The sequence below is a fragment of the Miscanthus floridulus genome, chromosome 6, assembly GCF_019320115.1.
Source record: "Miscanthus floridulus cultivar M001 chromosome 6, ASM1932011v1, whole genome shotgun sequence".
Classification (NCBI taxonomy): Eukaryota; Viridiplantae; Streptophyta; class Magnoliopsida; order Poales; family Poaceae; genus Miscanthus; species Miscanthus floridulus.
This window is the reverse complement of record NC_089585.1, coordinates 122,420,081-122,435,846: the sequence shown is the minus strand read 5'-3', so window position 1 is coordinate 122,435,846 and position 15,766 is coordinate 122,420,081. Positions and strand designations below refer to the sequence as shown.

Sequence of the window (15,766 nt, the reverse complement as noted above, 5' to 3'; positions counted from 1 at the left end):
TTGGGGCCAAACAACGTAGCCAAACAGTGCCGTACGTTGCTTGGAACTGTATGTGTATGTTGAAGTGGAGCTGGCGGGATGGATTTTATCCAATGATCTACCTGAAGCACAATCTGATTGGTTAAGCAATCTGCCGAGCCCCCCTCTCTCTATCTCTCATGTATTTACAGTGAAGTGACTGTCCTGCCGCCATATCATCGTATATTTAGTTATAGTCCATGTATTTAGTCTAACTGAACTAGTTAGTTCCTCTCAATAGTATATGTATTCGAACAACACATGACTCAATGCAACTTTAATCGACTAAACTTGTTATCCTGATGATCCAAACAAACTCTAGATTTTGTGGTTACCTAACACAACCACCTAAACATTAACAGATTGTGTTGGGCTTGGTCACCTAGGGAAGCCCTGATGGTCATGGACCAATAGAGAGCTGAGCGAGGAGTGCAATACAGTTGATGAGTTGAATGAGCACAACATCCATGTTTGAGGTGTGCTAACCTGATAAAAAGTTAAGCTATAAGGTATTATAACTCCAAAAACAATAACTAATTCAAGTATCACGCTGGCCAGCCGAGTTATGCAGTTAGGCATTGTACCTTATGCAGCACAACCCTAAACAATATAAACATATGCAATGTCTTAGTGTTTAGTTGTCGTACACAGATAGGCCCTGCTCGTTTTCGCTGAAATTTAGTTTATGCTGATTTGTTGTGAGAGAAAAATACCGTTCGTTCGCTGAAAAATACTGCTGAAGTAGTACTGCATTGCTGACATTTAATTGGTTGCTTACATCATGTGCTTATAGTCAGCTACATGTTCGTAGAACGTCTAATGTTCTAGCAGAGAGAGGGGAGGTAAAAGGATTTCATTTTGTGTGCCATCGGCGTATGCAAATATTGCATAATAGGATCAAATCTATTGTATTAAGTAATATTGCATTATATCTTTTTTGAGCACTACGTAAGCTTTCTGTAAAAGTCTCTACAGACAACTAGACACTGGTAAACTGCGGTGTACAACAGTACAAGTCAAAATATAATCTAATGCAGGTGACTAGGCGGATCTCTAATTCTATATACATACACTTGGTTGTTAGTTGTAAAAATAAGCATTCCTGTGCTTGGGTCCGGCAACAGAGCAGGCATTGTGGGACAGAGCCTCAGCCGGTTTGGCATTTGAGGCTTCCATCCAATCTAGCTACTTTGTTAACAGGCCGTGCTCACCCTAATATATTTTTTGATATGGGGTCCCTCGAGTAGTCGAGTCTTGAACAATGTACTTTGGAATCAAAATTTTCCTAAATAGAACAACCATTAGGTGCTTGAGTTTTGTTGGGAGGTAAGTCAAATTTTGCCCATCAAATCAACAACTAGCAGCTCCATCACATGCAATTCCAACCACATATAATGTGCATAAGAATAAGTTGTCTGTGGATTCAAGGTATTGGCCACCTGATGATTAGCATTAGCAAGACCAACAAGCCCTTTGCTGAGTATTTTGATCTGTACTTTTGTGCAGGCTATATTACAGGCCGGCGTATATTGTCGGTGATTTGAGCAGCAGTTAGTACCTGGATGTTAAATAAAAGTATGTTTTTTAACTCAAAAACAAATTTTGTTCTAACTGAAGGAGCTTGATTTCTTAAATGAAAATACTTCTTCCTCGGCGACAGCATAAAGCCAAGTTGTCTATAGTTATTTAGCTGATCACATGCAAATGGAAATGTGAGCATCAGCCTCTTAGAGCACGTACCGAGGGTGTTTTTGGCCGGAGGGAAAGCCGCCGCTCCTGCCGAATCCTCGGGCCGAGGTGCTGACGGCCTCTCCCCCGCCGCCGCCGCCGCCGCTGAAGGGACCGTGACGCCTAAGAGGGGAGGGTGAATTAGGCAACTTAAAAATTCTAACTTTAAACTATGGCCTCTTTTTCTAACCCTAGCAAAACATATGCAATAGATAAACTATCTAGATGTGCAACTATGGTTTTGCTAGTGTGTTGCTATCTCTACCGCAAACGTAGTAAAGTAATCAATGTAAATGCGGAAGCTAAAGAGCAAGGTAGAGATATGCAAACTCCCGTCGACGACTCCGGTATTTTTACCGAGGTATCGAGAAGCGCGCAAGCTTTCCCCTAGTCCTCGTTGGAGCCCCTCGCAAGGAATCCCTCGCAAGGGCCAAGCTCCCGGTCGGGTAACTCCGTGGATAGCCTCGGGCCTTCCCCACGCGCAAGTGGGTCTCCGACGTGCCTTCCGGCAAGCCTCTCCCAGATGCTCCCCGCCGTCTTCACTATCAAGCTTTCGGCCAAAACGCCACGGGCCTTGTTCCCTTCGGTACACGGTGGCGGCCACACCACAAAAACGGTTGGTGTGATCTCGTAAGACTTCAAGCCCCTCCGATGTACAACAATTGTGCTCGCAAGCACCGACTGGTAAGAGGTATGCAAACCTCACTAAACACTAGGCCAAAACCTAGAGCAAGCGCATAAGTGGTGGTCTAATCAACCTAAGCACTTCGCAAAGCACCTATGCTAATCACCTGATGAATTACTAAGCACTATGCAAGTGGAGATCACTAAAATGGTGTATCAACACCATTGGTATGTTTCCTCAGCTCCACTATACTCAAATGGCCGGTTGGGGGTTGTATTTATAAGCCCCACTGAGAAAGTAGCCGTTGGGGTCGAATTCCCGCGAAACTGCTACTGATCGGACGCTGAATCGTCCAGACCGGACGCGTCCGGTCGTCCCGACCGTTGAGCCGGCAATATACTGATCGGACGCTGACCAGCGTCCGGTCGCCTGGCACCGGACGCGTCCGGTCGCAGATTTGCGCTCTGGAACCTCTCTGTACTCGATCGAACGCTGCTGTCCTGCGTCCGGTTCGATTGCCGCCAGCGTCCGGTCCAGTGTCCGGTCGCCTATCTGCCAAGCCACTTGCCCAGCGTCTGGTCGCAGCGTCCGGTTGCTTGTCCAGCATCCGGTCACCACAGTGAGCTCATTTCTTCGTGATCTTGCATATGGCTTGGTTCCAATCTTCATGCTTGGACTTTGCTTGATTTCTTGGGTCTTCTCTTGTGCTCCTAAGGTCTTGCTTGAGGTGTTGATCATTGGATCATCACGTCGCCTTCGTCCAAGTTACGTCTTGCACTCTATTGAACTACAAAACAAACACACTTGCAAATTCGTTAGTCCAATTTGGTTGTGTTGGTCATCAACCACCAAAATCCAAAGTAAATGGGCCAAGGGTCCATTTTCCTTACAGACGCCACCGCCGCCGGCCGCCAGCCAGGCGCCGTCGCCCCCAGCCCCCACTCCCCCACCCCCTGGCCCTACACCTCCCCTCCCCTCCCCACCACAGACGAGGCCCCTGCAAGATCTAGAGGCGCCTCAGCCCCCTCCTAGTCGCGGACCACGTCGGCGCCAGAGCAGGCTGCAGCGGACGGCCCCGCCCGCCCTCCACCCCCCCCTCCCCCACCACACGTCACCCCTTCCGGTCCTCTCCCTCACACAGGCTGCGACACTCAGCTGACGTCGCCCGCGTCTCCACGATCCGTGCGCCACCAGGGGCAGATGTATGGCAGAACCGTCCGAAATAGTCTCCTTACGGATGCGCTCGTCTTCCACCAGACACTAAGCACCCCGAACGCGAGCTACATTAGGCGGATTCCGTCGAGCACACCCCAAGGGAGAACTCGAATAATCCACGTTTTTCCTCTAGGACCCAATAATGAGAATAAGTTTACAATACTTAATCAATTTCACACAATCAGAGTTCTTAGAAATAGATTTTTACAAAACTAGAGTTCAGAGTGCGGAATTAGAATAGCGGAATACAATAACATCTAGCGGTAGAATACAAGGATCCATCTGTGCCCACCAGAAGAATCCTCCACACAACAGCAAATTTTTAAACTATACCTGCAACAGGGATAAATAAACTCTGAGTGCACAATGTACTCGCAAGACTTACCCGACTAGTGGGAATAATTTTCCGACTCCAAAGGGTATGATAAGCTTCTTGGTTTGCTGGGTTTTCTTTTGCGGAAAGCAATACTAGTAGTGAATCCTTATGTATGTTTATTATTAGCAGTCTTGATTAGTTCATTAGCTAACTATTCTATGTAAGCACCTGTTCTTCTTTCAAGCAAGAGTTGTGCAAACAGATCCATTTCACCATCTTTCATCTTTCAGTTCTTACTACGGTGCTAGACTGTAGACAAGCCGTACCGGATTGCCCAGAGATTCACGAATCAATGTGCCCAGCTGGGTACCCCAAAAACACACGTGCCCGCTTGCACCCCAGGCACAAGCAGGACTAACTCACCACTCTCCTGTCAAGGGGTCCAGGTCCCCGTCTAAACTTGGACTCCAAGCCCCTACACATGAGTCCCGGACTCAGTGTGGTGCTTAGACCTCCACCATCCCCGCCTCCAATCAGTCGGTCCAGAAAGAGCCAGAACCCACGACAAGAGAGCAACAAGCCTTCCATACTTCCATAAATAAGTATGTGCTCGGATAATAAATCTGTGACTTGCCTCGAACACAATGCAACGGCCAGTCCTTAACCGACACAGACAGAGAACTTGACGTCGAGCCACGTGGCAGCTCTGGACGAGCTGTTCCCAGCGACCAACAGTAGGGCGGGTAGAAGAGCGCTCTTCTCGGATGGTGGAGGAGGGTCGCGCAACCAGCAGGGGCGACACCCAGCTCCTTAGATTGCAGCGGTGCTCTTAGTTCGGCTATATACCATTTATGTAATATAGAAGTTTATAACAGTCTGCGAGGTAGGTCCAGTAATAGTTATGAGACCACTTAGCGCGCACTTCAGAAGCATGTCGTTTGTACGGTTAAACTCTTCTTCTTAATTACAATGATACGCAAATCATTTTCGTATTTGAGAAAAAAAAAGCATCAGCCGCTTATCGCTTCTCCATTTGTTGTTGGTGGTCTGCCTTGTCTCTTCATATTGCGGTCAAGTTCAAAATCGTAGTTAGTACGTTTCCCTGAAGGTATGGAATTTAAATTCTAGATGACTGTTTTTTAGAAAAAGGTGAAAAAAAAACACATAGACTGTTTGTTTGGCTGTGACTTGTTGTAATGGATCGTAAATTTCCAGCCGGAATAGTATTTTTCTCTTACACAAACCAGCCAACAGTACTTCTTCACGAACCAGCAACGATACGAACCAGCCAACCGAACAGGCTAAGGCCCCATTTAGATCCAAAATTTTTTGAATTTTGGCTACTGTAGCATTTTCGTTTGTATTTGGTAATTAGTGTCTAATTATGGACTAATTAGGTTCAAAAGTTTCGTCTCGCGATTTCTCACCCAACTGTGTAATTAATTTTTTTTTCATCTACATTTAGTACTCCATGCATGTACCGTAAAATTCGATGTGACGGGTACTACGCAAAATTTTCTAGAATCTAAACAGGCCCTAAATCGACTTGGTGCAAAAAAAAAACATTCCGACATTGCGAGGAGACAGAAGTACAGAACCATCCAGGACCAGGAACTTGTCAGGCATCGTTTGTTGTCCCTTGAATATAAAGCAAGTAAAAAAAGCATGATCCAATTAGACGAATAAGGCCGCGTTTAGATGATAAAAAGTTTTGGTTTTAGCTTGTATTTGGTAATTAGTGTCTAATTATAGACTAATTAGGTTCGAAAGTTTCGTCTCGCGATTTCTCACCCAACTGTGCAATTAGTTTTTTTTTCATCAAGGTTTCTTTTCTTTCAAACGAAATCCCGCACTGAGGACCCCGACCTGACGGCCTCCCGCACGCCGCCGCCGGCGGCGCCGGCCGCCTCCCATGCGCCGGCGCCCCCCACCCCCCCCTCCCCCTCCCCCTCCCCCTCCTCCTCCCCCTCCACCTCCCCTACCCTCCCCACCACAAAGGTCGCCGGATCTGGCGTTCTGGCGACTACGCGGGATCCATGGCCGCCCGCGCGGACGCTGGCGTCGGAGGCCGCCGCCGTCACGGCCTGCGGCGGACCCGTGGCCGTCCCCGATGGATCCGGCGTTTCCGTATCTCCGCGGCCCTCCACGCAACCGGTGTCGTCGAGGTCGGCCTCCGCCACTGCTCCGTGCACGCCGATGATGATGTCGGGCGCCACTGCAGCAGCCACCGCCGGCGTCGAGCGCGCCCATGCCGGATCCACGGGCTCAGCGCCCCCTCTGCGGCCGCCTGCGCCACCGCGGACACCGACGCCTAAAGAAGCAGCCGTCGCGACCGCCGCTTGCCTCGGCCGCTCCACCGCCGCCTCCTCCCGCGAGGCCCGCGCGAACACCGCCCGGGGATGAGGACGCCGCCGCGGGCGCTTCCACGGCCGCGCCACCACGGCTGCGGGAGCCTGCACGAGCGCCGCCCGGGGACGCCATGGGCGCCACCACGACCGCGCCGCTGACGGCCGAGGGAGCAACCTCTGGCGCTTCGTCCCCTCCGCCGCTGGGGATGGATGCGGCCAACGCCGCGGCAAGGCCCTGGAGTACCGTCACAGCGTCGCTGGATGCCTCAACCTCCTCCCTCTTGCCGGCCGCGGCACCGTTCTTCCCGGATGCTCCTCCGGTGGACGTTCGAAGAGCCGGCGGTGGGCGGACGACGATGACGAGGAGACCGATGACGACCACCCCGCGACATACCTAGAGGCCGCTCGTCGCCCGGCGAAGCTGGCCTCGACGTCCCCTGTGCGCCGCCAGATTTGTTCAGCCGTAGTTCTGGGGCGCCGTGGAGCAGGGCCTTTGCATGGCTGTGCTGGTGCTCAACGGGGCCGACAGGAACATAGCCGTAGGCGGAGGAAGCGCAGCCGGCCACGCCCGCAGCTGGTGAACGGCTTGCCTCGGCCGTCGTGGATAGGTCTCCGCCCCCAACACCGATGGGTGGCGTGAGATCCTCCCCCGGCAGGTCACTGGATCTGCTGCTGCTGCCTCGACAGAGCCTCGCCCCAGCTAGGGGCAACTTTCGCAGGTCAAGAAGACCCCGACAGATCTTCACGGCAGATGCTTCAACTGCCTCTCCTACTCGCACCGAGTAGCGACCTGTCGGTTGCCACGGCGTTGCCTGCGCTGTCGTGGATTCGAGCACATCATCAAGGACTGTAGGCGTAGGAATGCTTCGACCTCGGCGGCGGTGGGTGCCGACCTGCCACGGTTCTCCGCTCGTGTCGGCCCTACGTCCTCCCAGCACGCGCCGCGCGGTGGGGCGAAGGGTGCCGCACCGGGGGCCGTGGGGGGTGCCGGCGGGGGACGACGACAACATCGGCGACGCAAGACTAAGCCCAAGGTGATTGGCACGGGTGCGTCTGCCGACCACGCTGACAGGGCATCCACTTCTACTACTGCACTAGGCTTTCCAGAGCCAGATCCGGTGGCGCTGGCGCTGTGCGTGAGTGCGGGCCCTCCCGCATTGGTCACCTCCTTCGACCCGAGGCTGGAGGAGCTCGCCGCCTCGTTTGTTGTGAGCCGGCCAATGAGGGCAGCAACACCTGAGTGTCTGCCTGGTACGACAGCCCCTCAGGAGGTTGAGGCACCAGTGGCGGACACCTGTTCCCCGACGACGGCTGCCCAGTGGACGACAGACTTGTCTCTGATGTCGTCAGTGCGGGGGCCGCCACAGCTCACGCCCCCACGAGCGGGAGCACCCGACGTCGTAGAGGGTTGCACCACCCCCAGCGACGCGACGCCCACACCACGCGAGGCTGCCCGACGTCTTGCACGGTTCACTGAGGAGGTGCAGCTCATGCGAATGCCGCCTCTAATCGCCAGTCCACCCAAGCAGAAGGTGCCAACCATAGGGCAACACATGCCAAAGCGGAGCAGACGGATTGCCGCTCAGCCGCTGGCGCACATTCCGATCTCCAAGCGGGGCGAGGTGCTCCTTATGCGGAGGATGGGCTTTGCACCGCCGGCAGGTCCGATCTCATCCGCGTCCAAGAGAGCTTACGACGACTTTTTCGCAAGGAATTGGACGTCGAGCGAAGTGGAAGCGCTGGAAGAGCTGTTCCCGGCGACCGCTGCTACGATTGGTACAAGGCTCTTCTCAGATGACGGAACAGAGTCGCGCGGCTATTAGCGGAGACGCAAAGCTCCGTAGGTTACTGCGTTGCTCGTAGTTCGGTTGTTACTTTTATGTAATATCCAAGTTTGAAACAGTCACCTAAGAAGGTCCAGTCAAACTGTAAGACCTCCTAGGGCGCTCATTAGAAGCGCGTCGTGTGTATGGTTAAACTCTTCTTCTTCTTAATTACAATGATACGCAAATCTTTTGCGTATTCGAGAAAAAAAAATTCGTCTACATTTAGTACTCCATATATGTACCGTAAGATTCGATGTGACATTTTAGGGTGAAAATTTTTAGGAACTAAACATGCCTAAAAAAACCAGAGAGAATGCAACGGCTTGCCTCCGACTCCGATTGTGCATTTCTTTTGCCAAATCAGTTGAGTCCATTACCTGAACTACTCCTACCAAACGCGCGTCACCTCTGCACCCTTGTAAGCGAGGCCTAAACCATTGTGTACGCCTATTTATGGTACTAGGCAGCAGGGCCTGTTGGGCTGGTTTTAAAGTCGGCTGATAAGTCGGTCTTGGCTGATTTATTATGAGAGAAAAATACTGTAGATTCTAGTTGATAAATCGGCTGCTATCCTTGTTCAACAGGAACGAAGAACTGAAAAGTCGTATGGTATGCTACCCACTGTGACCTTTTTGGGTTGCGACGAGTACGACTAGGTTAGCACGAATCAGTGTTGGTTGCGACGGGACAAAAGCTCTAGTGGTTTTGTGTCGCCAGATTGGAATAAGATGTGATGCTGCCAACAAACTGTGTGTGATGTCTGGCTTCAGGACGAAGGATCTTACTGAACAACTGAGGTCCTCTCCCGGGTCTCGCAGTTTGGCGTCGTGCAGTGGTTGGGGACCGACGTTCCGCTTCAACTGCACACCTTTCAATCTCTAGTGCCTGCCATCGTGGAGGTGGAAGTGTGGAACCAGTGGCTGCAACGGAAAACGCTTTGCTTGAGTTGCAGAATACTACATTATCAGCATTAATCAAAACCAAATTGCATGGCTAATTGGCCGCTGCCATGTTGCCGTCAGGATGCTTTCCTCGTAGAAGAAGCCGACAGACAATTTACAAGTCGCGAGTGTTGGTCGTTGAGAAAAGGAGAACCGCGAAAGTTACTTGGCAACCTATCGCAAACATGTGTATGGATTATCATCAACCTGCGAGCACAGGCACAGCAAATATTCTCTTGAAAGAAAGATCAATGGTCTCTCGACTTGCAGGTGTAAGGGGGTGTTTGGTTTCTACAGGTTCTCCTAAAATTTCTGTCATATCGAATATTTAGACACATGTATAGAGTATTAAATATAAATTAATTACGAAACTAATTACACAACTTGTGACTAATTTACGAGGCGAATCTTTTAAACCTAATTAGTCTACAATTTGACATCGTGGTGCTACAGCAAACATGTGCTAATGACAGATTAATTAGGCTTAAAAATCATCTCGCAAATTAGCCTCTATCTATGTAATTGGTTTTGTAATTAATCTATATTTAATGCTCTTTATTAATATCTAAACATACGATGCGACATAAATTTTAGCAGCGACTAAAGAACCAAACACCCTCTAAATTGGTTGAAGTGCACCTCAAATCTCACTTGCAGCAGGAGCATCAGTGCATCACACCAGAAAAGAGTGGTGCGCCGCACACTGTTAACAATGTAAGGAGTACGCTCTCCGCCGTCCTGACGCTGCCCTGCTGGTCCCTCACTCCCACGCGCCACAGGCCTCACCAGTCACCACGGCCACGGTGCGGCACGGGACACGGGGGGCCGGCAAGCTCCCGGTGCCCTCGACGCACAACACATGCCCGCAACAAACAGCAGCCACCCCCACCCGGCGAGCAGCAAGCTTGTGTTATCCTGTCGGCTCGTCGTTCACAGCATCTGGAACTGGAAGACGTCCGCGTCACCCCGGCCTCGCGATAATGGATTCAGGACCACAGAAGCGAGGTCTGAAGCTCCTGACGCTAGTCACACACTCACACACACGGGCCGGCCAGCCTGTTCGCGTGCTCGTAAACGATCGTAAATTTTCAGTCAGAAATAGTGTTTTTCTCTCACACCAAACCAGCCAGCAGTAAATAATCCACGATCGTTTACGGCCTCCCGAACAGGCTGATTGCATTGCGCCTAGGCTAGGAGGCAGGCGAATGCCAAGCCCACATCGCGCTGCAGACCTCCCGCAGCCACAATAACTGCGGCTGCGGCCGGGTTCAAGAGAACAGCTTCCCTCTCGATTGTGTCTTAGGTCCTGTTTAGATTCCAAAAAATTTTATATAGTATCCGTCACATCGAATCTTGCGGCATATGCATGGAGTACTAATGTAGACGAAAAAAAAACTAATTGCATAGTTGGGTAAGAAATCGCGAGACGAAACTTTTGAACCTAATTAGTCCATAATTAGACACTAATTGCTAAATACAAACGAAAGTGCTACAATATCCAAAATCCAAAAAATTTTGGATCTAAACGGGGCCTTAATGCCTTCCAGTTCATGTAAATGTACTACCAGCTGTGAGGAACAGCACTGAACATCACTTCATCTGCACGGATTACTGCTTCTAACCATCCATTAAAAACACTTTTTTTTTCTAATAACACCGATTAAACGGGAGAATAGACTGCAGCAGTAGCAATGAAGCATACTGGACTAATGGAGAGGCTTTTCGAAGCTTCAAGCTGCAACCTGGCCACCGATCACCATCATCAGCAGTATCCTAGGTAGATCACCATCATCAGCAGTATCCTAGGTAGATGCTGCGCATACAAGTGAAGCAAACAACGCAGCCGCCCCATTCTTCACACCGCCCGCAATCACCGGCACAGCAGCCACGGTTAGCATTAGTGTACATCTACTGCAACATCTCAATCACACAAAGGACTAGTGACATCAATACGAACAAGTGACAAGAAGCATATAAGGATTTCACAATCTGAAGTTCTGAACCAAGCAGTATGCTTATTTGAGTTATCATCTCAAGCATCCACCACCTACCTACCTACTACTCCCTAAAACCCTCCTATTGCCTCCCTAATTCACCCGCTACTAAACCCTACTAGAGTGAGTACAACAGAGACTGGAAACCTATCTACAACTCCCAAAATCAATCTGGAACAGAGAGAGCCCTTCTCTGCCACCTCCGGTTCGCCGCCGAAGTCACGCGCAGGAGGCCTGGCGGCGCGGCGCCAGCGCGAAGAGCGCCTCCAGGTCCGGCGGCTGGAAGTAGCCGTTCTTGGGCGGGCTGCGCCGCTTCCCGAAGTCCGGCACGGCCTTCCTCGGCGCCGCGGGGCAGGGCAGCGTCGCCGGGATGCGGCACTCCTCCCGCTTCGGCGTCTCCCACCCGCCACAGCCGTACCCTCCTCCGCCGCCCACACCTACAGCCGCCGCCGCGGCCGCCTTCTCTACGCCTACGCTGCTCTCCATTGCGAGTAGATTGAATTTTCGAGGGAAGAAGAAATTTGCTTTCCTTTTTTTGAACGCGGGATTGCGAGGGAAGAGGCGCGGCCGGCGGAGCATATAAAGCAGGGGAGCGGCTGCGGCGGGAGGATCAGGCTTCCCACGGAACTGGACGGCTCCGTGCTGAGCAAGGCGGGCCGGAATCGATGACGTGGCGGATCCCGCGCCGTCGGATGCGGGGAGTGGGAATTAAGCGGGAAAAGGGTGCGCGGAGGGGCGGGAAGCCGCGATGCGCTGTTTCGATTTAAAACTTCTTTAGATTTAGATGGAGGGCCTGTGTTCTATGATATCACGGATCAGTCCTTTCTGGATCACAAGACGAGGGGGTTTCTACGAGTTTGCTCTGTGCGCGAGGGGTTTTAGTGTAAGATTGAAGTGGAAGGATATGCCGCATTGGATTCCACTGCGTTACGTGGTCTGTTAGGCGTGCCAGGTGTACGGTAGTGATGGGCGACCGAATACGGTGGGGTCCCCGACTTCGGCGCCGCTCCCATACCCACGACGATCCCACCGCACGCTGTGGTCTCGGTCTTGGTGCACCATGTCGCTGGCCGGTGGGCCCTCGGCGGACGGTCCACATGAGCCGGATGCGGGGGCTTGGTTTTGGAGCTGCTGGAATGATCCCTTCCGCCTCGGATTCCTGGGCAGCTGGGCCCCGCATCGGGAGGAGATCGGGTGGTCTCCCGTGTGGAAAACTGCGGTGCGGCGCGTTGCTTTGCGTTGACCTGTCGTACTACGCCGCCAACGGCCGGATTACGTGGGCCTTCTGGGCCGTAAATGGACCCTTTCTGCTGTTCGGTCTCTGGCCCATGAATTTCTGCTAAATGGCCAAGCCCTGTTCGGCCGATCCGGTTGCAGCTGATTAACAGTGTTACGTGAGACAGAATAAACACAAACAAGCTGAAACAAGTCGAGAGTGAAACAGCCGAATTTGTTAAAGTTTTCATAGTTGAAGGAACCACGACATGACACTTTGTTAGGACTAGACGATAAAGGAAATTTGTTAGCCGGTTATTATTTGAAGCAAACAATAAGTGAGGCTATTTTTAAAAAAATACAAAAGTAAAAAAAAAAGATTATATAAAAATAAAAAAATCCCTTTATCGTCTAGTCCTAACAAAGTGTCGTGTCGTGGTTCCTTCAACTGCGGAAACAATATATCATGTGCTGTACAAGGTGAGATCTTCCTAGTAGACAATGATATACAAGGTGAGATCCTCCGTATCCTGGAAGAGTTGAGTATGCGGACTCTGCATCGACACGAGCCCAGACAAAAAGAAAAAACGTCAATCGCAGGTCCTGCCGGCATCCAATCGCCTCCATCAATCCGTCCAATGTCTTGACTATTTTTGTCAACCTAATAAAACGACGATAAGCCATATTTATATCTTCTATATATTATGACAAGTTGGAAATATTTTACTTTTATACATGGTCGCACCTGTCAACGGCGTAATGGCACGCACCGGTAAGACGCCGACGGGATGGACTGGAACCATCAGCTCTGCCTGTCCATCTGATCTCGACCCGGGCCTCGTTTAGACTGCAAAAGAAATGAACCCGATGAATAGTACCATTTTCATCTTATTTGACAAATATTATCCAATCGTGGACCAACTAGGCTCAAAAGATTCATCTCGTGATTTCCAACTAAATTGTGTAATTAGTTATTTTTTTTACCTACATTTAATACTCCATACAAGCAGCTAAAAATTGATGTGATGGAGAAAAAGTGAAAAAGGAATTTGGATGGCATCTGAACAAGGCCCCGGTGGAGGGTGTGGCTCCGTCATCCGTCGGTGTCAGCTCCAGAGCCTGAACGGCTGCGACTTCCGGCCACACGTGCGGACACATACCCTATATTTGACTTATTTTTTTTAACCATAATAGTATTTTATTCTCACAATAATTCAGCTAGAACATTATTTTTGAACCCGTTTCAGACCAGCGAATGGGTCCTAGGAAGAAAACAAAGAGCTGACAGCTAATGAAACTGCATGCGCTGCGTGTTGCGACGCTGGTTTCGATCGGTCCTCTGACTGACGAAGCGAACCCCTGGCCGGTGGTACGCAGCTCCTGAGGATATGCACGGCTCTGTCAAATTGGTACGGGCATCGGGCATGCAGATGCAGGATGCGATGCATCCGTGCAGCGCGGTCAAGAACCAGTCTCGGATGGCGGGTGGCGGCAACGAAAATCGATCCATGGGACGAGGACGAGCCGTCGGCCGGCTGAATCGACCCTGTTGCCGGACAAGGTTAAATGCTCAAAATTCGAAAGTGAAATGGCTAGCATGGTCTCCTGTCTCTCCGTCGGTGTCCGCACTGGTACCTAGCAGTACTGAGTGCTCCAGCGGTCCAGGGTTAGCCGTGCAAATTCGGAGCAAAGCACATTTACGCAGAGCTGCGTGCTGTGTACTACCGTGGGAGACAGTTCATTATTAAGCTCTTTGTTTACGTCCAGAGGACAGTGTTTGCAGTTCGTGGTGGCTGTTTCGAACACGTTTGTTTGTTTGTTTGTTGAGCGAGAACACCTCTCTTGGGGGCTTCAGGGAGCCCTCTCTTTGGCGCTGTATAAAAACGACAGGGACTAAATGCGCGCACTTATCAGCCAAATTGTTCATGTGATGTGTACTTAGGGCGGTTGAGCCGATGATGGGAAGAGTTATTAGGGCACAAAGACCTCACGGTCGTCCAGCGCTCCACTTGGTCTTCTCTCTTTCTCCTTATCCGGGTGTTTGGATTCAGCTACTAAAATTTAGGAAGTGTGTCAGGAGGATGTTGCATAGCGTGTCCGGATATTAATAAAAAAATAAATTACATAATCTGTCGGTACTTCATGGGACGAATTTTTAAGCCTAATTAATCTATCATTAGCATATGTTTACTGTAGCAAACGGTTGTCAAATCATTAACTAATTAGGCTCAAAAGATTCGTCTCGCAAATTAGTCGCAAACTATGTAATTAGTTTCATAATTAGTCTATATTTAATACTCTATGCATATGTCCAAATATCCGATGAGACAACGACTAAAATTTAGGAGGGGCAACCAAACACCCTCAGCAATGAAGTGGGATTTGAAGTGTGCATCTCCAATTGCAGCGCGAGGTGGTGAACTGTTGACGCTCGACGCCTGTCTCCTTCAGCTTGTTCGGTAGGCTGGCTGACTGGCTGACTGGTGCTGGGGCTAGACCAGCCAGCCAATTCCAGTCTCCAGCCAGCCTCCAGCCAACCGCATATTTTTAAAAGTTCAAAGAATGGCGCTAACAACCGTTTTTTGCACCAATAGTAGCTCATGTCAGGTCATAATCATGCTGAGTTCAAAATTACAGCCAACAACAACAGGTTCAACCATAAATTTACACTCCGTATGTTACATCCACACAACACACCTACAACATTTATTCTATCAATTCATAATAACTTGTATAACATTTTACAATTTCATTCACCAAACGTGGATACTCAACGAGTCCACGACATCTAACAAAGCAGACATCTTGCCGTCCGCGGCTGTCACCGTCGCCGAAGCTGTTGGCACGAGATGGCCTCACTTCTTCTCTGACATTCTGTTCACGCTTCACTTCTTCTCTCTTTCTCCTTATCCTGCTGGGGAGAATTTTTATTTTCTAATTCCTTTTTATTTATTATTTTAATAATAATCATACCTAAAAATTTTTATTAAAATACTAAATAAAAAGGATTAAAATATAAAAAATTCCAGCCTCGAGTGAGTTTTCACTGTCGAAAACCTATCCGGGCAAAGCACCATAGTAAGGGCTTCTTTGGCACGGCTTATGCTGGCTTCGGCTTCATCTATTTTGCGTAAATCGAGGCACTGTAGCGTGAAGTCATTTTGTAAGCCGGGGTTAAAATGAACTAGAAGCCAGGAAAAACCAGTTTTTCTGGTTTCACCGGCTTTGGCTTCACCGGTGAAGCCGTTTTGGATGAGCCGTGCCAAAAAGGAATTAAGTGTGTGGAATCTAATGCAGCGGATGGATGAACGAAGTCCCCCCTCCCCCTTCAAAATGAAGTGTGCATCTCCAATTGCAGTCGCAGTCGCAGCGCGAGGTGGTGACGCTCGACGCCTGTCTCCTGCCGTCCGCGGCTGTCACCGTCGCGGAAGCTGTTGGCAGCTGCACTACTGTGAAGTCCGGAGGAAGCTGCGGCTGAGAAGGGGGAAGGTCCGGGGGACTGACTGCTAGCTTGTTTGAGAGATCAGAGATGGTTCGCGC

At 50.3% G+C, this 15,766-nt stretch overlaps 1 protein-coding gene across 1 annotated transcript; it reads right to left on the bottom strand.

Moving 5' to 3' along the window:
• Positions 1 to 10,986: 10,986 nt before the first annotated feature.
• LOC136459401 (cyclin-dependent protein kinase inhibitor SMR4-like) lies at positions 10,987 to 11,549 on the bottom strand. The gene has a single exon (XM_066459265.1). It carries the CDS (start codon positions 11,495 to 11,497, stop codon positions 11,231 to 11,233), a length of 267 nt encoding a protein of 88 aa, XP_066315362.1. The 5' UTR covers positions 11,498 to 11,549; the 3' UTR covers positions 10,987 to 11,230.
• Positions 11,550 to 15,766: the final 4,217 nt, after the last annotated feature.

Coding starts and splice junctions, on each gene's coding strand:
- LOC136459401 (XM_066459265.1), bottom strand. CDS start 11,497: ATGGAGAGCAGCGTAGGCGTAGAGAAGGCGGCCGCGGCGGCGGCTGTA.